Genomic DNA, 21,461 nt, shown 5'->3' with positions numbered 1-21,461 from the left:
AATCGGAGGATTTTTTGGAAAAAGAACGTCTAAATGCTGGCGGTTTTGGAACTGTCTCATTATGCTACCACAAAATTCACGGGCTTGTAATATTGAAAACGGTGTATACTGGACCTCAACGCACAGAGTAAGTTGGAGAAATGTTCTTCAAACACGGGGAAGAGGGCAGGACAGAGTTGTCGGCCATCAGCATCCTGGTAATTCCAAACCAGGTTAGATGGTCTTTTGGCTGAACTTGTTCTTTCTTTATCGTTTTAAAAGATTTGATTACCAGAGATTGTTACTAAAGCAAGATTTTCCCAATGGTGTATAATAAGCATGTCAAAGGAATCTAGGTTAAACAATTGCTCTATCTCAGTGTTTCTCAACCTTGGCAACTTGAAGATGTCCGGACTTCAACTCCCAGAATTCCCCAGCCAGCATTCACTGGCTGGGGAATTCTGGGAGTTGAAGTCTGGACATCTTCAAGTTGCCAAGGTTGAGAAACACTGCTCTATCTTATCCAACATCTGGCTTCTTCCAGACCAGTGGTGGGTTTCAACAATTGTTCGAACCTACTCTGTGGGTGTGGCCTCCTTTGTGGGAGTGGCTTGCCGCCCATGTGACCAGATGGGAGTGGCTTGCCACCCATGTGACCGGATATGAAGATGCCGACGACACTTGTCAGAACCACCTTAAATTCCCTCACACACAGCACTGGCCTGCATAAGAATAGGATGTAAACTTGTTTTTTAAAAGGCATCTTTGGTTTGCGTTAAAACAACTTCAACACACGCAAAGTTCTGATTGTACCACAAACGCGGTAGTCATCCTTACCTTTCACAGAGGCACTGAGGTTTATAAATAGGAGCATGATAGTGTAGAATAATCATATCCAAGGACCAGTGGTGGGTTTCAAATTTTTTTGGAGCCTCTTCTGTAGGTGTGGCCTGCTTTCCGGGTCCACTGGTGGAACCTCTTCTAACCGGTTCGGTAGATTTGACGGACCGGTTCTACCCAATAGGTGCGAACTGGTAGGAACCCACCCCTGTTCCAGACAAACCAGATTTGTCTTAAGAAAGGGGCACAAGCAATAAAATTTAGCGTCATATACCTCTTCATATTGCTTTATAGCTCTCTCTAAGTGGTTTAAAGACTCAGCGTATTGCCCCCAACAATCTGGGTCCTCATTTTACTGGCCACAGAAGGATGGAAGGCTGAGTCAACCTTGAGTCGGTCAGGATCGGACTCCTAGCAGTGAAATGCTGAGTTAGCCTGCAATACTTGGAAACAGCGTTATAGGCTTGGAAGGGACTTTGGAGGTCTTCTAGTCTAACCTCCTACTTCAAGGCAGGAGCCTTATACTTCATTCTAACCACTGCATCACAACAGTTCCTTGTGTCCAAGGAATGGGGCAATAGCTCTGACCTCCCCCCCCCCTTTAGCTGACAATAGATTATATAATTTAAGTCTCATTGAGGCCAGAACCACAGAGGAAGGTAGTTATTGTGTGCATTTTTGATCTCGCAAACTTTCAGCTAACTTTTGCTGCAAGTGGATCATTACTCCTGGCTCTGCAAAAGCCACCAGCTGAGGATTCGTTGAGGTATCTATAGAATATCTCCATATATTTCAAAGGGTCCTTTTTTCTTTAAAAGACGTAGGAGCCATTTTAACTTCCTATCATGTCTTAGACTAATTTATTGTGGAGATTAAAATGCAACTGCCTGCATACACATTGAAGTGTAAGGGATAGTGGGAAATCCAACCAGAAAGAACCTGGATCCTTTAATATTCCTGATAGTGTGAAAACGATAGAATACACCTCTGGTAATAATAGGAATCGCCACTCATACATACGAGGTGCCCCTCATATATAAGAGCCGAGGTGGCGCAGTGGTTAAATGCAGCAGCACTGCAGGCTACTTCAGCTGACTGCAGTTCAGCTGTTCAAATCTCACCGGCTCAGGGTTGACTCAGCCTTCCATCCTTCCGAGGTGGGTAAAATGAGGACCCGGATTGTTGGGGGCAATATGCTGACTCTGTAAACCACTTAGAGAGGGCTGAAAGCCCTATGAAGCGGTATATAAGTCTAACTGCTATTGCTATTGCTAATCTCACCGGCTCAAGGTTGACTCAGCCTTCCATCCTTCCAAGGTGGGTGAAATGAGGACCCAGATTGTTGGGGGCAATATGCTGACTCTGTAAACCACTTAGAGAGGGCTGAAAGCCCTATGAAGCGGTATATAAGTCTAACTGCTATTGCTATTGCTAATCTCACCGGCTCAAGGTTGACTCAGCCTTCCATCCTTCCGAGGTGGGTAAAATGAGGACCCGGATTGTTGTTGGGGGCAATATGCTGACTCTGTAAACCGCTTAGAGAGGGCTGAAAGCCCTATGAAGCGGTATATAAGTCTAACTGCTATTGCTATTGTTATACGACCATTTCTCATTCATTCACCTGCATTTTGCAGTTTCGTTGCACCAGTTTTCTGCAGTGTGGTACACTGCAGATGTGCTCATCTCAAACATCACAGTTGATTAAGGTTTGGGAGACTTGTAGTGCAACAGATCTGGTGGTACTGGGGATTGTGGCTTGTGTTTAACTGTGCCTGCTGTCATCGCAATTCAACCCCTCATTTCAGCAACTCCAGATGAAAGTTAGGCATCCTGATGGCCTCCAGATATTCTAGATTTGAATGCTCTGGATGTCTTGGTACTGATTGTGCCGGTAGCAAGGAGAAGCTAATCGATCTAGAAAACACCAGGTTGCCTATTCTAAGCTTAAAAGTCTGAAAATCACAACTCAAGCCTAGAATGTTAGATCTCCAGTTCTCTTGATAACGTCTACAGTAATTATTTTCCAGATGTAACAAGTCCCTTCTAGAGGAAGGCGAGATGATGCACAGACTAAATCATGATCGGGTGGTAAAACTACTAGGTGTGATCCTGGAGGATGGAAACCACTCCCTTGTGATTGAATACATACGCAAAGGAGACATGATGTCTGTTCTAAAAGCGGTAAGTAGGAAGTATGTTGATAACTTGCAACTTAATCCACTGGCCATTTTGGAGAAATTGCCTAAAAAACTAGATGTTTATTCAATCTTAACTTTTGCTAGAGGTTAACGGTTTTTGTACGGCCGTGAAAATAGTTTGGATTTTAATTCCCAAACAGTGGGTGTTTATAGGGTTTATTATATGGGATTGCTGATTGATACAATACGATGACGGGATTGCTGAACGATGGGGACAGTTCAATATAAGAAGTAGGATGGGATCCAGATGTGTGTTTTCTGCAGCTGGGGGAAAACTACAAGTCATCCACTCAAATTTATAAGAATGATTTGAAAACTTTCCCCCAAGTGAATGCCTTCCAGATGTGCTGGATTAAAATATCCATCAGCTTAGCCAATGTTCCTCCTCCTCTTCCTCCTCCTCCACCACCACCACCACCTCCCTTCTTTATCTATCTATCTATCTATCTATCTATCTATCTATCATCTATCTATCTATCTATCTATCTATCTATCTATCTATCTATCTATTTATCTATTATCTATCTATTATCTATCTATCATCTATTATCTATCTATCTATCTATCTATCTATTAATCTATTATCTATCTATCTATTATCTATCTATCTATCTATCTATCTATCTATCTATCTATCTATCTATCTATCTATCTATCTATCTATCTATCTATCTAATATATGTATATATAAAATGGCTGTGTATGTATGTTCCAGCATAACTCTGTACCCCCTCAAGCAATTTCAACTAAACTTGGTACACAGATAACTTACTCACTGGAAACAAATACTGTGGGGATAAGACACCCTTAACACCCCTTGGGGGGTGGTGTGTTCTGTTAAGATACAGCCTGTTGTGCCTTAAAATGGTTTCTACTGTACTGCACAGTGGAGTTGCCATGGTAACAGCTTCACAGTACTCCACAAGGGGTCTCCCTCTAGTAAGAGGAAAAATCCAACATTAGAAATTACGTTTGGTCTGGACATTTTCCCCTATAAATAAATACCCAGGGAACGCCAGATTATCTACTAGTGTCCTATATTAATGGGTCTGACTAATTCAGGAATTTTTTTTATGACCCATCTGACCTGGAAAATTCAGTTTTGTAGATATCTAGACCAAATGTGATCAATATTTTTCTGGAAGTCTTTTTTCCCCCGTTTATAGGCTCCTATTCCTTTGCCAGTGAAAGGACGCTTTATTCTGGAGATCATTGAAGGGATGCTTTACTTAACAGAACAAGGTTTAGTGCACAAGGATCTGAAGCCAGAAAATATTCTTGTGGATGAAGAATTTCACATCAAGGTAACATGAACACGCACGCACACACACACACACACACATTTTCAGTTTCTATTAAAATCAGAACCACAAGTGGCTTTTGTGAAAGCGATGGAAACAATACCATTCGTCGCAACTAGAGCTCCAGTTCATTTGTAGGTGTATGCCACACGATGACACACAAACACAAATCTCATCTGTCTTGTAGATAGCAGACCTAGGTGTGGCTTGTTTCAAAAACTGGAGCAGGTTGACTAAAGAAGAGACCAGCCGGAAGAGGAAAATCAAACAGAATTCCGAGTACAATGCGGGCACCCTTTCCTACATGGCTCCGGAACATCTGCAGGACATCAATGCAACACCTGTGGAAAAATCAGACGTTTACAGTTTTGGCATTGTCCTATGGGCCATTTTTGCCTCCAAAGAACCTTACGAGAGTAAGTTTATGCAATTTGTATGCAGTTGTAGTTTATTCAATTTGTATGCGCCCTATTCCCGAGGGGTTCCACCACAAAACCGCGGTCGACTAAAGCGCGCTCGACGAAACCGCATACCTGACGTCATCACAGCGCGACGAAAAAAGCACGCTGTGAGCGGTAAAGATAAAATTAACGCTTAAACCTAAACCTAACCCCCCCAAACCTAACCCTTAACCTAACGCTAAACCTAACGCTAACCCTTAACGTAACCCTAAACCTAACCCTAACGCTTAACGTAACCCTAAACCTAACCCTAACCCTTAACCTAACCCTAAACCTAACCCTTACCTTTACGTGAATCGGCTTGCTTTAAAAGCGCTTTTTAAAGCGCCCTTTTTTCTCCGCGGTCCTTGTTGTCGCGCTGCTGATGACGTCAGCGACGCGCTTTAATCGGGCGCTTTAGTGGGCCGCGGTTTTGTCGTGCCACGTTCCCGAGGGACTAAGAGTTTGCACTCAAATCTCTCCCCTTTATAAAATATTGCCCTGCATGCACTCAGTGCCCTGCTACTGAGGCCCAATTCTTCTCTCTTTTCCTCATCCAGATGCGGTCAGTGATACGCAGCTGTGCTATTGCATCACATCAGGGAACCGGCCACCTATCCAAGAGGTGGAAGGCGTTTGTCCAAAGGAGATTATTAGTTTAATGAAATGCTGTTGGAAGCAACAGCCCAGTGAACGCCCTACCTTTGCAGGTAATACAAGATACTTCTGCTAACTATTTATAGCAAGGCAAAAAGATAATGGTAGTGCACAACTGGACATAAAGAAAGTGTGGATCGATTTCCATAAGCAGCAGAATGAAAACCGGGTAAGATGCACATGGAACTCTCCCATACGTTACACACAGTGGTGGGATTCAGCCGGTTCGCACCGATTCGGAAGAACCGGTTGGTAAATTTCTAAGTAGTTCGGAGAACCGGTTGTTGGAAGAAATCTCCTTTTGATTTTTCCCCCCATTTTACAGGGCTAATCCTGTAAGGAAGGCAGGAAGGAAACATTCTGGTGTTGTTTCTAGCCTCATCTTTATTGCCCTGCTTACAGAAACTGCCTCTCCGGTTAACCCTTATTCCATTGTCACAGCTAAGGCGAAGCGCCCATCGACCTGAGTGACATTGAGTTGGCCACACCCACCCAGTCACATGACCACCGAGCCCCAGATGGTCATTAGGGCAGAGAACCGTTTGCTAAATTATTTGAATCCCACCACTGGTTACACAGCATTGTGGTTCATGCGACCCAACATTCCCTGTACATATTAAAACAATACAGACATCAACAGCTGAAAGGTTTTCTGAACTAGAACTGGAAAAAAAACTTTACCTACCATATTTTTCGGAGTATAAGACACACCTTTTTCCCTCAAAAAAAGAGGCTGAAAATCTGGGTGCGTCTTATACACTGAATACAGCATTTTTGCCTCCCGAAACCCTGCCCCCTTTCACCAAAATGTCCATGCATAGCTTTTAGGAAGCTTTCAGAGTGCTCCTGGGGGCTGGGAAGGGCAGAAAGAAGCAAAAAACAGGCCGTTTTTTGCCCAGTTTTGTCCCCCCACCAGCCCTCAGGAGCATCTATAAGCCTTCTAAAGGCTAACCAAGCCCTTTTTTTTTGACGGAAAACGGGCCTGTTTTCATGAAAATTGGGTCATGTTTTGCTCATTCCCCACCCCAGGAGCACTCTACAAGCCTCCTAAAGGCTATCCATGCCCTTTTTGGGGAGGGGGAGGGGAAACACGGGCCCGTTTTCCCGAAAAACGGGCCATTTTGGGGGAGGTTTGCCGAGTGCAAAATCTTTTTTTTTTAATTTGCGTCTTCGAAACCTTGGTGCGTCTTATACTCTGGTGCGTCTTATACTCCAAAAAAATGGTACTTTCTAAAAAACATAGTGGAAAGGAATGGTATAGATTTCCTGACTGGTCAAATCTGTGAGAATCTGGTTTTCATACATTGCATCAAAGCTCATAAATCATAAATTATCTAAATGATTTCTCCACCATATTGTAACATCCACTTCTCATCTATGTAACTTAGTTTGAAAACTACACAGTAGGAACTTCAATGCAAACTAAATAACTTAATGAGAATTCGAGATACATCGATGACTTCTTCTAAAGCTCAAAAAATAAGAATTTACATAACAAGATGTGTCCAGTGATTGTGTTTTTCTTCGTTCCATTCCTATTTATCTCTCCTCGGATGTAATTCACCCACCGGAGCCCATGGGCACACATGTGGGCCGAGAGTCTATTTTCAGGGAATAAGAAGGATTTCCCTAACCCTAACCCTACAGGGGAAGAAGCTGAGTTCAATGCAGAGATGTTATTAACTTTTTTTTTTAATTTCCTTTGTCTTAATATATTTTAGACTGTGTTTGTTAAAAATCTATACCGTTTATGGGCTCTGGGAAGTCGGGGGGGGGGGGGGGGAAGGGAGGTGGGGTGTTAGAGGGGAGGGGGGATATATAGTATGTGTTAGATTTTAAAGTAACGTGACGGCACTTGTATACTGTTGCTCTTTAATTTCACTGTAAAAATAGGACAAGCTGAATATATTAATAGATTGTAGAAATACACCGAAGGGAGGAGTAGAGGGATAGAAGAAAGAGGGGTAGAGAGGGTGGGAGAGAGGACTGGAGGGAGGGTGAGAAGGAAGGGAGGGAGTGTACCGGGAGAGAGGAGTGGTAGAGGGGGAGGGGAAGTAGGGAAGAGGGGAATGATGGAGGGAAGAAGGAAAGTTGGAGGGGGGCGAAAGAAAGGGTGTATGGAGGGTCGAAGAGGTACGTTGGGTTTTTACTTTTGGGGGTACTGCTGATAAGAGGAATGGCTGTGTTTATTGTTTAATGTTATATGGCCCCAGTTATGCACAGTATATATGTGACTGTACGAAAATGAAAATGGAAAATAAAAACACATTTACAGAAGAAAAAAAAAAAGATTTCCCTACAGGGAGTTTTCACAAATGCCCTGATCCACCCACCCCTGAATTGTTATATAGAGACATTTTGATTTCAATGCTTCCAGCTAAATCTGAATACTGGCAGTCCTCAGCTTACAATCAAAATTGAGCCCAAAATGTATGTGGTTAAGTGAGAAATTTGTTAAGTGAGTTTTGTTCCATCTTACGGCTTCACTTGCCACATTTGTGAAGTGTATCACTGCAGTTATTAAATTAGTAACACAGTTTTAAGTGAATCTGGCTTCCCCATTGCCTTTGCTCCTCAGGTCGTCGCAAAAAGGGATCATGTGACTCTGAGGCACTGCAACCCGCCATAAATGTGAGCTATTGTCAAGCATCCGAATGTAAACATATGACCATGGTCATAAGTGTGAAAGATGGTTGCAAGTCATCTTTTTCAGTGCCGTTGTAATTTTGAACCAGTCACTAAATGAATTGTTGTAAGTCAGTGAGGACGACCTGTATTAAGCATATATCACAGAACCTATTGTTATAGCCAGGTCTATTACGATATTTATTGGAATGGAATGGAATGGAATTTTATTATTTATATGTCGCCCTTCTCCGGGAGGACTCAGGGCGGCGAACAATTCAAAAGGGGAAAAGGGGGAACATAAAAACGAAATACAAATAATAAAAATAAGCAACAGCCGCACAACCACACATGTCGAGAGGGGAGGGAACTCATCACCCCCAGGCCTGCCGCCAAAGCCAGGTTTTGACGGCTTTTCGGAAGGCCTGGAGAGAGGTGAGGGTCCGAATCCCTGCGGGGAGTTCATTCCAGAGGGCTGGAGCTGCCACAGAGAAGGCCCTAACCTGGGTAATAGCCAGATGGCATTGGCTAGTAGATGGAACCCGGAGGAGGCCAACCCTGTGAGATCTAACGGGTCTGTGGGAGGTAATTGGCAGCAGGCGGTCTCTCAAGTACCCAGATCCAATACCATGAAGGGCTTTATAAGTTACGACTAGCACCTTGAAGCGTATCCGGAGACTGATCGGTAACCAGTGCAGCTCGTGGAGGATAGGTGTAACGTGGGTGTACCGAGGTGCACCCACAATCGCTCGCACGGCTGCGTTCTGGACGAGTTGAAGTCTCCGGATACTCTTCAAGGGCTGCCCCATGTAGAGCCCCATTATTTGTGTAACCATTAGTACTAAAATAATTTAGGAGAAAACTACATGCTAGAACTTTGGTTTTACGGAACTCAAGGGACAATGCTAGTTTAAAGCATTTCAAATTCTAACCATAACTTAGAATTTACGTGCAAACTTAAATTAACATAATGACACCTTCTCATTTCTAATGACGGGGTTATTGATTTTTATTTACATTTTTTCACTAATTCTTTTATTGTAGAAATAAATTTGATTTACAGCCCGTATTACTACGAATTCTTTGAAAAGGATGTGGAAGAGCATTTGAAAAAATTAAAAGTAAGTTATCTAACACGTAGCTGTACAATCCATCAAAGTTACCTTTAAAAGATATCCTATTGTATATTCCTTTTAAGGCTACATTCTTCCTACAATTTCATCACTTTTTGTTGTTCTTGTTCTGTGTAATAGGAAATATACCCTGAACCAATTGAACTTGTAAAACGGATGGAATCTCTCCAAGTAGATGCTGTGTCAGAACCTCCCAGCACAGCTCGATCGGGTATTTAATTTTATTTTATTTATATCCAGTTTACACTGTTGTTGATCCAACAGATTACAGGTATAGTGATAGTCAGCCATGACCTTCCAACTAAAAACTATGTTAGAGATCTGTTGTGGCCCAGCAGGAGCCGTTGGAGCTGCCATCAGACTCCGACAGCGAGGGGCCCTCTGAGTCGGCTCTGGAGGATGTGGAGGACCCTGGACAGGGTTCCGACTCTGAGCAGGGCGCAGAGAGGCTGGTTGGCCACCAGGAGGCACCTGAGGCTTGGACCAGTAGGGAGGAGACAAGGGAGAGTGAGCCGGAAGCCAGTAGTGAGTTGTTCCTGGATGCACGCCATCGAAGATGTGAAGACGTGTGGACTTCAACTCCCAGAATTCTTTGCTGGCTGAGGAATTCTGGGAGTTGAAGTCCACAAGTCTTCAAGTGGCCAAGGCTGGAGACTCCTGCTCTACCCAACTCCATTGTTACAGCCTCAAACCCTCACAGCTTCAACCTCAAACTGTCTGCCGTGGGCTTCACCCCATTCTTAAGAGGTCCATAAAGGGGGCATGCATAAGCGCACCAGCGTGCCTTGCCATTCCTGTCTTACTGTCCGCATTTATCTGTATTTACTTCCTTTGTTCATGTTTATGTTTATACTTATACCTGCTATCTTGTACATAAAGTAACATTTCTAATCTATGCCACAGATCAACCTGGTTCTTTGCACAGTTCTCAAGGTTTCACCGCTAACACCATAGATGAAAGCATGTTTGCGCCATATCCAGAAAATGAACCTGTAGAAAGCTGCGAAAGTGCCTACGAGCCCTCAGGGACCTTGGAACGAAAATTAGACGATGAACTAAATTACCATCTCTATGGCAGCAGGATGGATAAGCCGGAAGAAGGTCCTTATCCTGCGCGTAGTGCTCAAATGCAAGAGGAGGAGAGGAGAAGGAGAAAGGACTTATTTGCCAAAGCGCCAGTCATACCTCCGTCACCAGAGTTTTACCCGAGAGCTCAAAACATCCAAGCAAGTGTGAGTAACAACAATAGCAGTACACCTCATTCAAGTCGTCCGTGGCACTCAACACCCCTGGGAGCGATAGATCCAAATGGCTTTTCGGCGGCAGGAACTCCATATCCCAGGAGGCTAACAAGTGCAGAAGATCTCTACGGAGCAGCACCCCCAGCGGCAAACGTGAATTTCAATAAAGTACCGATTCCAGAATCCGGCATAAACCATCAGGCCAAGCCATTCAGTCCGTATCTTTATCCCCAAAGCTTAAGGACAGAAACTGGTAAGTGAGATAATAAGGGGGGGTTGCTTATTTCTCTTTACATCGTGGTGGTCTTGTCCACTCTTAACACCATCCATTACCCAGGAAAAGAACGAAAAGCAGAGTCCAGTTGCAACCCACAATAATAAAGTTAATCAGCTTTAACTACCGTATTTTTCAGAGTATAAGATTCACCATTGCCCCCCAACAAAAAAAAGAGGGTGAAAATTTGAGTGCGTCTTATACACCGAATCAGGGGTGGGCTTCAACCGGTCCGCAGCGGTCCGCACGGACTGGTTGGTCGGTGAACCTGGAAGTAAGGTGTGTCTTATACTCTGAAAAATACGGTACTTCATCTTAACTTCTGAGGTTCTTACAACAATTTAAATTGTAATAATAACTGGCCTGAATGAAATTCTTTGCAAGTTCAATTGTAGCACTGCAATACAGCTTTGCGTAATCTAATGCCCATCCATATGAGCTGAAGATTGTAAATATTATAGTACAACAACAGCTAGCCCTCCTTTTAACTTATTTACTACGATGTTTTTTTTAGTGTCCATCCAAAGTTAAGACGGCCGTTAACAAAGCGGCTTATGACCATTTTTCCATGCTTAAGGGCCATTGTAGTATTGCTGTGGTTGCATGATCAAAATTCAGATGCTTGGCAACTGACTCATATTTATGACGGTTGCAGTGTCCCGGGATCAGGTGATCCTCTTCTGCGTCCTTCTGACAAGCAAAGTCAGTGGGGAAGACAGATTCACTTAACAACTCCAATGATTCACTTAACAACTGTGGCAAGGAAGGTAGTTAAATGGGGCAAAACTCGCTTAACTGTCTTGCGAGCAACATAAATGTTGCGGTCAGTTGTGGTTTTAATTCAAGGACTACCTGTATACCAGTGGTGGGATATGACAGGTACGTCCTGGTACGGACATACCGGTGCCTGCTAGGAGCACCAGGTACCGTTCTGGTACGGTGCTCCGGAGGGGAGGACCCACCCGCTTGCCTGCTCTCGTTGCTACTATTTGAGCCGATTTGGGCTTACGTGCACGGAGCATACGGCGCCTGTGCGATGTTCCGCCGAGCAGCTGGAGTGTCGCGGGCAGTAAGGGTTCACTGACAAAAGGGCAAACGACAAAACCACGGTGACAAAACCACGAGTTCTAAAGCGCTCCGACGAATGAGCGCTGGATCATGCCGACAAGAGCGCGGCGACAGAAGCGCGCTGTAAAACTAAACCTAACCCTAAACGTAACGCTAACCCTAACCCTAAATGTAATGCTAAACCTAACCCTAAACCTAACCCTAAACCTAACCCTAAAGCTAATCCTTACCTTAAGTTAAATTATCTTTCTGTCGCCGCGCTGTTGTAAAGCGCCCTTCTGTCTCCGTGCTGTTGTCGCCGCGCTGTTGGCGCATTGATGACATCGCGGTTTTAGTGACGCAGTTTTGTCGGCACGCTTTTGTCGGGTCACGGCAGTAAGTACGCATGCCCGTGCTGCACATGTGCTGCGTGCACTCACGTAGTCAATGCCGGGCCCTGTTGCAGTGTACCAGTTACAACGGGATCCGGGATCCACCACTGCTGTATACAAGACACATGGTTGCATCATTGACTTGATGAAATATAAAATTCTTAATCCAAATTGGAATACTGCGGATGAAAATATACTGACATTCAAGATTCAAGTTCCTAGTAAGAAGGGATTGTGGTCTGGTCCAGACCCTGGCTATCTTAGTGATCTAAAAAATTGCACTTATACTTTGTTTTTAAAAATGAACTATGTTTGGTAAAGATTTTCTCTTTAATCCCATGGAAGTAAAGATTATTTGCCGCAGATGGCCAAACTGGTGGGTTTTTACCAGCTGAGAGAGTTGGAAACAGGATTCCATAACAGTCAATCTTGCTTATATACCATCATACCACTAAAAAAAAAATTTATCAGCCTACTAAAGCTCAGAATACCATTACCGTCACTCAGATTTTCATTGGGGTAATTATAGAATCGATTGTATTTTATACTCTTAACGGTTACAGGGGTCAAGAACAGTGACGCTGACATAATTCTGAAACAATCTGTACAATTATCTAGGTCCTGTGGAGACGTTTCCCATTTCACAATACAACTTTGCAAATCCTTTTGGGAGCAGAATACCTACAGGTAAAACAAGCAAGTAAAACGTTCTGTTCAGAGGACATTCTTTTAATGGTGCGCGTACCATGTCTGGGCTGCAAAACACCAAACGACAGCTAGGTGGCAGTGAAATGTTTAGACCAGTGTTGGCGAAACTTTTCGGCACCGAAAAGTGCCAAAACAGCGGAGCACCGGAAACCGGAAGAGCAGCTTGCTGGCTCTCCCACGGTGGGAGCATCAGAAACCAGAAAAACAGTTCCCTGGCGCGTATGCACATACGGGGAAACTCAGCTTCTGGTTTCCAGCGTGCATGTGCAAAGATCAGACGGCCCGTGAGCATGCGCGTGCCGGAAACCAGAAGCTCAACTTCTCGGCGATCAAATGCACAACAGGGAGCTATTCTTCCCGTTTCTGGCACTCCCACACATGCAAATACCAGCTGGCTGGCACACACATGCACGCCGGAACCGGGTAGAGCAACGGGCAATGGTTGGCGTGCCCAGAGAGATGGCTCTGGGTGCCACTTCAGGCATGTTTGCCATAGGTTTGCCATCATGGGTTTAGACTTTTCCCTCTCTGTGTGTTGCTATCTAGACTTCATCTGAAGCATTGCACCCCATATATGGAATGCCCCCCTTTATTATAAAGACAACTTACAGCCGTTCATTCAATAACACTTGAAATTACAATGGTCCATAATAAATGGGCTTGAGAACCCTGCCTAAAGTTCTGACCATTTGCAGCACCCTCAGAGTTATGTGACCCACAATTCAGGTGATTGGCAGCACACCTGTCCTCAATAGCAATAGCAATAGCAGTTAGACTTATATACCGCTTCATAGGGCTTTCAGCCCTCTCTAAGCGGTTTACAGAGTCAGCATATCACCCCCAACAACAATCCGGGTCCTCATTTTACCCACCTCGGAAGGATGGAAGGCTGAGTCAACCCTGAGCCGGTGAGATTTGAACAGCTGAACTGCAGAACTAGCAGTCAGCTGAAGTGGCCTGCAGTACTGCACTCTACCCACTGCGCCACCTCGGCTCTTGATCACGGGAGTCCTGAAACTCCCCCTTCCCCCTCTTCTGTGGTCTAGCCAGCTAATGTGTGAGCCTATTCCATTCTCCCGTGCGCTGCTTGGGGAATCCAAGCATGGGTTAACTCTTCATCCATTAGCCTAGAGACTGAGTTACGTAATTATTGACCACGCCTCCCCTGGCCGGGATGGCTCAGTTTTTTTAACTCAGTCCAGCCTAAAGGGACGCGAATAATTTCTCTACTCTAGGTTAATAGATAAATTTAACCCTTTTGCTTAGTTGTTTCGAGTTTTCCTTCATTTTTTCCTTCGTTATTACCTTTAAAGCCCTACATAGCTTGGGACCTGGATATCTGCGGGACCGCCTCCTGCCACATACCTCCCAACGACCCATAAGATCTCACAGGCTGGGCCTCCTCCGGGTGCCGTCGACCGGCCAATGCCGGCTGGCGACCACTCGGGGGAGGTCTTTCTCTGTAGCTGCCCCAGCCCTGTGGAACGATCTGCCCGCAGAGATCCGGACCCTTCCCACTCTCCCGGCCTTCTGGAAAGCCACTAAAACCTGGCTGTTCCGGCAGGCCTGGGGCTGTTGACCCCAAAATACGGTCCAGCCCCATTTAGAACGGAGTGCATGGTGTGCTGTTTTTAATTCTATCTCTCTCTTTTTTTTTCCCCCTGTATTTTATTTTTGATTTATTTCTGTACTGTAAGCCGCCCGGAGTCCTAGGGGATTGGGCGGCCTATAAATGTTAAGAAACTTGAAACTTTTCTTATTTGTAAATATTTTAATATTGGTATTTAATATCCATTGGTCGGATGTGCAGCTTATGGATTTACTACACCCCTCCCAACAAGCCTAGCCTTCTTCCTGCCCCATCCCTGGAAGCTGCTAACAGGTCCACCCAGCCAATGCAAAGGATGGCTAGGAAGCTAGGAAAAGGAAATGCTAGGGAGGCAATCTTTCTGTAAGTTGGCCAGGGACAGGAAGCGTGCTGGCTGACTTCCTCTTAGAGAATTAATGAGAATTAATAAACAGCTGGATGAAGAATAGCAAAACTCGAAGGAGGGGGGAGGTGGATAAAAATAAAGGGACCGTAAAAAAAAGAGTTTCAAGAATAAAAGTGTATGAAGGGCTGTATGGATGGGATAAAACGAGAACAGAAAGGATAAAGAGGTATAATGAATGGTGTAAATTAGATATGGCTATATATATGTGTGTGTGTGTGTGTGTGTGTGTGTGTTATATTTGTGCTGATAAATAAATAAAGGACAAATATAACACAAATATAACAAAGGCAACAGTAAAAATATTGGGTTTCTGTCGTGATGGACTCTTGTGATGAGCCGAATGACAGATAATGGAAGCAGTTAGCTTCCTCCCATAATTGGGGCTTACCAGGGGTTGTGACACTATGTATGTATGTATGTATGTATGTATGTATGTATGTATGTATGTATTAATTATATGTGTGTGTGTGTGTGTGTGTGTGTGTGTGTGTTTGTGCTGATAAATAAATAAAGTGATCTTCCCATATTTGGGCATACCGGGGGTTGTAAAATAAATAAATATATAAATATAAATATAAACATATATATATACATATACATATATATGTATAAACATATATCAGTGGTGGGTTTCAAAAAAATTTCGAACCTACTCTGTGGGTGTGGCCTCCTTTGTGGGAGTGGCTTGCCGGCCATGTGTTTTCTCTCTCACTCTCTCTCTCTTTCCTTCCTTTTGTCTCTCTGTCCCTTTTTACTTTTTTTCTTTCATCTCTCACTTTTTCTTTTTTTTCTTTTTTTCTTGCTTCCTTTCTTTCTCTTTCTCTGTGTGAGTCTGTGTGCGTGTGTGTGTGTGTGGTGGGTTTCCAAAAATTTTGGAACCTCTTCTGTAGGTGTCCACTGGTGGAACCTCTTCTAACCGGTTTGGTAGATTTGACGAACCGGTTCTACCGAACTGGTGTGAACTGGTAGGAACCCACCTCTGATATATTTCTTATCACATGCTTTCAATTTCTTTGGCGAACTACAATTTATTCCTTTTCTGCTATGCATAACTTTGCCTAGCCTGGAATGAAATAGCACGGATGCTTCAAAGGCTTTTAAAAAATTATTCTTCAAGAGGTGGAGCCATTGGTACGTCCTTTAAAAACATGAGGATTATAAAAAAAACAACTTTCAAATAAGCTGTGATTTCAAATATGCTGTGACCTGTTGGCAAACTATTGGCATACTCACTATATGAATCAACTCTGGTGTAGGTGGTTCTTTGAATCTGCCCTTGATGTTCAGAGGAAGAAATCATACCATTTTCATTTTATGAAAAAAAATACTGTTCATATATCTGTTAACGTACAGTTTGGTATTTTTTAATTCCTTAAGTTTTTGTCTCTTGTGTGTTTACACTTGTGTTTTTTTTCCCCCTAAACATTTTCCCATAATCAGAAGAACCTGCACACTATAATATATATAATAGCACTGGAATTCAAATAGGCTCCTACAACTTTTTAGAAATTAAAAATCAAGATATTCGAGGAAACAGCGCTCCAGCAACCCCTGATTACTATATAGAAGAATACCAGAAATTATTTGGTAAGTGAAAAATAAACCTTTTGCTTCCTTAATGGGAGAATCGCTCATCATTGATATTTCAGCTTTACTGATCATATTTACAGAGATTTCATTTGTCTGGTGTTTTATTAACACATACATTGGAGAAAGTTACAATAATATTCTGTAAGGATCCATTCAAAAGCATTTCCATTTAGTTAAATAAGTTTATTCCAAGGTAAGCAATATATAGCTTTAATATAATGTGTTGAAATAGATCTGAATGGAGATTGGGTGGCATATAAATGTGTTTAATAATAATAATAATAATAATAATAATAATAATAATAATAAATCGAAAAATCCTCTGATGATGCCAAATGCAGACTTTTCAAAGAAGCTGATGAAACTGTTGATCACATCCTCAGCTGCTGTAAAAAAATCGCGCAGATTGATTATAAATTGCGGCACAATTCAGTAGCACAAATGATCCATTGGAATTTGTGCAAAAATTATAATATTAAAACAGCAACAAAGTGGTGGGAACATCAGCCTGAAAAAGTCACCGAAAATCAGATGGCCAAGATCTTGTGGGATTTCCGTATACAAACCGACAAAATACTGGCGCATAATACACCACGCATCACACTGGTTGAGAAAAATAAGGTCACAATCATAGACATCGCAATACCAGGTGATAGCAGGGTCGCCGTGAAAAAATCACGAAATACCAGGAGTTAAAAATCGAAATTCAACGACTATGGCACAAACCAGCAGTGGTAATTCCAGTGGTAATCGGCACACTGGGTGCTATACCAAAAGCACTGGAATTACATTTAAAACAGTTAAAAATTGACAAAATCACCATCGGTCAAATGCAAAAAGCCACACTGCTTGGATCTGCACGCATATTACGAAAATACGTTACGACGTCCTAGGCCCCTGGGTGGGGCCCAACTAGTAACCAATGCCAAATCCGGCGAAACAACTGGCCGCTGTGATACAATTGTATAATAATCACAAGACCCCAGGATGCTGCAACCAGCAATCAATACATGCCAGTTTCCAAATGATTGTAGGGATGTTGCAATGATTGTAAGTTACAATGACCAGCCAAAGGTCACTTTTTCAGTGCTGTTGTAACTTTGAATGTTTGCTAAATGAAAGGTTGTAAGTCAAGGACTACCTATATAGCACCAATGGCCTCAAAGAACATCTTTCTGGGGAAACCTAAATAACTATTTCGTTTTTCTTTTCTTTTTTTTCCTACCACCAGACAGCACTGCTATAGTTTCGGATGTTTACCTAAACCTCGTGAGAGACAACTTATCCAAAAAGTGGAAACAGTGCGCTCGTAAGCTAGGCTTCAGTGACCCGGAGCTGGACGAAATTGACCACGACTACGAACGGGATGGACTGAAAGAAAAGGTTTACCAGATGTTCCAGAGGTGGCTGATGAAGGAAGGCAGCAAAGGGGCAACGGTGGGGAAGTTGGCCAGAGCCCTCTTTGCTTGCGACCGGAGAGATCTCCTCAATAAGTTTATCAAAATAAGCCAGAATGCTGATAGAAACAACAGCTAAAGACGTCGAAGAAAGAGCTGGAGGACTTTGGCTGGGTAGAATATTTTTTTCCCAGAGGACATTTATTTGTATTACAAGCAGTTGTTGGTCACGACAAATGCTGCCACTACTCTATGCAAGCAGAGTAAGGCATCTGAGATAAAAGATCAAATAATGCCAATCCCAAGGGATGTTTTCGTAGTACTCCCTTAAAAAAAAAAATGCTAGAAATTTGACAGAATGCTTTCCAGCAGAAGCAGACAAAACATTTTGAGTCTTTTGCTCTAGGCACACACAGAACAAGACGGCTGTTTTGTTCTGGACACGGACCACAACGGGGTTCTTCCACAGCTAAGGGAGGGGAGCAGCAGTGGCTGGGCAAAGGGAGAGAGGACTGCAGAGCAGCTGGGGAAGATTTTGGTATATACCTCACTTGGCCTTTAGTAGCAATAGTGCTGGCTGAGGAGAAGGATGGGGGAGGGAAAGGAAAGTGTTCTGACCCCCTCCTCCGTCCAGTAACAAATGCCGAGACAAGCTTAACTGGAATGTCCTTTAATAGCAAGACCAAAATCTCGGTGGCTGAAAGCCAAGCAAACAAACAGATAAGGACCTTGGCAGCAACTCAGACAAACCTTGGCAGCAATCCAGCCTGCCAAGTTAGTTACAACAGTTCTCTTTAGTCAATGCGTTGACTTCTACAAGAGGGCCTTGTGCATAAGCAGTCTTTTTTATAGTATGGAGAGGAGCCTAATGACCACCAGCTGAGCGCAATTACCTACTGTAGTTACGTAGTTGTTCTTGATGCCGAGTAGCTCTTCGATGGCGTGCATCCAGGAACAACTCACTGCGGGCTTCTGGATCCCTCTCCCTTGTCTCCTCCCCACTGGTCCAAGGCTCAGGTGCCTCCTGGTGGCCAACCAGTCTCTCTGCGCCCTGCTCGGAGTCGGAACCCTGTCCAGGGTCCTCCACATCCTCCAGAGCCGACTCAGAGGGCCCCTCGCTGTCAGAGTCTGGTGGCAGCTCCAATGGCTCCTGCTGGGCCACAACAGGAAAGCACTGGTGAGGCTGGTGCCTAAAATGTTCCACTTTTGGGAACTGATAATGGAAATGGAAAGTAACCTATCCCCATTTGTCTATCTGGATTTGTTTCATCTAAATGCAAGACCATCAAAAGTCTTCTGGGCCTAGCTTCTGCCAAACCATAACTAGCCAGAAATAGTTCATCAGAACTTCATAAGTGCTATGGACTTTTTTCTAGGTATAAAATGCAATATTTTTTTTCCCATTCCAGGCATACCTCTCCCCTGTTTTATAATATGTCGAATTTTTGAATGAATTTGTACAATTTTAATTTTTTTAAATAGAGAAAATGGGCCGAGGGCTGTTCTCCTCGTCTTATTACAAACCAGAATCTCTTCTCAAAAACAAAACTGGATTAGCATTCGCTTTCAGTTATATAAAACCTGCGACTTCTATCAGTAAACTGCGAATCTTAATAGACTAACAGCTTACTAAGGGCTGATCAGTAGCAGCTTCAGCAACCATCATAGCAAGGATAAACAATAGAGGATCACGTGTGATTTTCTTAGATATAAAGGCAAAACACGAGGAATGGGAATGGATGCTTCTAATCAAAAGGGAAAACAACAGCATTAATATCCCCCCCCCCAAATACCAAACAAAGATACCAGCATGATTTGAAAAAACATACTTTTTCCCCTTTGAAGCAAGGTACCCCCCTCCCTTTTTTTTTGTTTAGAAAATGGCAAAGAAAATTTAGAAGGATATAAAAGAAGAGATGTATTGGAAGAAACTGCAACAGAATTGGTCCCGTGGGCTAATACCCAAAGAACTGGCTTACCATTTACTTATAGCAATAGCAGTTAGACTTATATACCGCTTCATTGGGCTTCCAGCCCTCTCTAAGGGGTTTACAGAGTCAGCATATCACCCCCACAATCTGGGTCCTCATTTCACCCACCTCGGAAGGATAGAAGGCTGAGTCAACCTTGAGCCGGTGAGATTAGAACCGTCGAACTGCAGAACTAGCAGTCAGCTGAAGTAGCCTGCAGTGCTGCATTTAACCACTGCGCCACCTCGGCTCTTGATGAGGGCAGAGAACTGGCTGAAGGTCACCCAACTGACAGAAGTAGAACCCAGTCTTCCAATTTGTAATATGATGGGTTCAGTGGTGGGTTTCAATTTTTTTTAGAACCTCTTCTGTAGGTGGGACCTGCTTTGTGGGAGTGGCTTGCCAGCCATGTGACTGGGTGGGCGTGGCCAACTTGTAAAATGTGTTGAAACTCACTTAACAACGCTCTTGCTTAGCAACCAAAATGTTGGCTCAGAAACTCTGGCATTTGAAGCGTGCAAGTCTTAAAGCTGTCAAGTTACAAGACCCTTGCAGCCCTAACCCTTTAGAAAAAAAAAACCCAGAGGTGTTCAAACTTGACAGCTTTAAGACTTGTGGACTTCAACTCCCAGAATTCCTCTTCCAGTCATGTGGGCTCAGAAACTCTGGCATTTGAAGCACGCAAGTCTTAAAGCTGTCATGTTGCAAGACCCTGGCACCCCTAACCCTTTAGGAAAAAAAACCCCAGAGGTGTTCAAACTTGACAGCTTTAAGATTTGTGGACTTCAACTCCCAGAATTCCTCTTCCAGTCATGTTGGCTCAGGAACTCTGGCACTGAAGCACGCAAGTCTTAAAGCTGTCAAGTTACAAGACCCTTGCACCCCTAACCCTTTAGAAAAATATCCCCAGGAGTGTTCAAACTTGATAGCTTTAAGACTTGTGGACTTCAACTCCCAGAATTCCTCCTCTCGCTCTTCATCTTGATGATGTCCGGAAGGGTGGTGAGAGGGAGCTGGAACCGGTTCTAAACGGCACTGTAGATTTGTGGAACCTCTTCTATAGAAGAGCTTAGAACTGGCAGGAACCCAGCCCTGGATGGCTTACACCAAACTGTGCACTAATGCTACTCCCTTAGTAAAGATGGGTGCTATATATTCATGTGGATTCAGATGGCAATTCTGGTGGATGCTATTTTGTAGGGTTTGTGTTACTTCTTACTCATTCCCCTGGGAGCAATTACACAATTTCCCCATGAGCAAGTGTGGCTGAACGTTTTCTGCACCACCAAGTGCCAAAACGGGAGCCATGCGCATACGCAGGGGAGTACCAAAAACCGGAAGAGCAGCTCCCCCCGCCTGCATATGCATGCTGGGAAGCTCAGCTTCCAGGTGGCACACTGGCCATCTGGTCTTCTGGTTTCTGGCACACATGTGCATGCGAAGACCAGCTGGCCAGCCCACATGCAATGGCCGGAACCCAGAAGAGCAACAGGCAACTCCTGGCATGCCCAGAGAGATGGCTCTGCCCGCCACTTCCATCACGGCCCTAGAGGGACAAAAAACGCAATGCAAAACCAGCAATTTACACACGGTTAATCTTTATGTAATAGTGCCTGCCTTATTTAGTTAGTGACTAAGTAGAAACACAAAAGGGTGAGGAAGTCTCTGAATTATA

General features: G+C 43.7%; 1 protein-coding gene across 1 annotated transcript in view; it reads left to right on the top strand.

Annotated features, from left to right (window-relative positions):
* Nucleotides 1–18,663, top strand: part of RIPK1 (receptor interacting serine/threonine kinase 1) — a 23,943-nt gene extending 5,280 nt beyond the window's left edge. Inside the window, exons 2-12 of the mRNA XM_087707525.1 lie at nucleotides 1–127; nucleotides 2,847–3,000; nucleotides 4,184–4,321; nucleotides 4,506–4,734; nucleotides 5,319–5,468; nucleotides 9,085–9,161; nucleotides 9,294–9,384; nucleotides 10,077–10,667; nucleotides 12,746–12,814; nucleotides 16,270–16,416; nucleotides 17,651–18,663. The exon at nucleotides 1–127 is cut by the window's left edge and continues 44 nt beyond it. Of these exons, the coding sequence (XP_087563651.1) occupies nucleotides 1–127; nucleotides 2,847–3,000; nucleotides 4,184–4,321; nucleotides 4,506–4,734; nucleotides 5,319–5,468; nucleotides 9,085–9,161; nucleotides 9,294–9,384; nucleotides 10,077–10,667; nucleotides 12,746–12,814; nucleotides 16,270–16,416; nucleotides 17,651–17,955 (2,078 nt within the window). The 3' untranslated portion in view covers nucleotides 17,956–18,663. The remainder of the gene's footprint in view (nucleotides 128–2,846; nucleotides 3,001–4,183; nucleotides 4,322–4,505; nucleotides 4,735–5,318; nucleotides 5,469–9,084; nucleotides 9,162–9,293; nucleotides 9,385–10,076; nucleotides 10,668–12,745; nucleotides 12,815–16,269; nucleotides 16,417–17,650) is intronic.
* Nucleotides 18,664–21,461: the final 2,798 nt, after the last annotated feature.

This window comes from Thamnophis sirtalis, unplaced genomic scaffold (genome assembly GCF_051295495.1).
Source record: "Thamnophis sirtalis isolate CommonGarterSnake01/CBP01778 unplaced genomic scaffold, rThaSir2_p1.2 scaffold_2, whole genome shotgun sequence".
In the NCBI taxonomy this organism is placed as follows: Eukaryota; Metazoa; Chordata; class Lepidosauria; order Squamata; family Natricidae; genus Thamnophis; species Thamnophis sirtalis.
The sequence above is the reverse complement of the archived record's forward strand: the minus strand, read 5'-3'. Positions and strand labels throughout refer to the sequence as shown.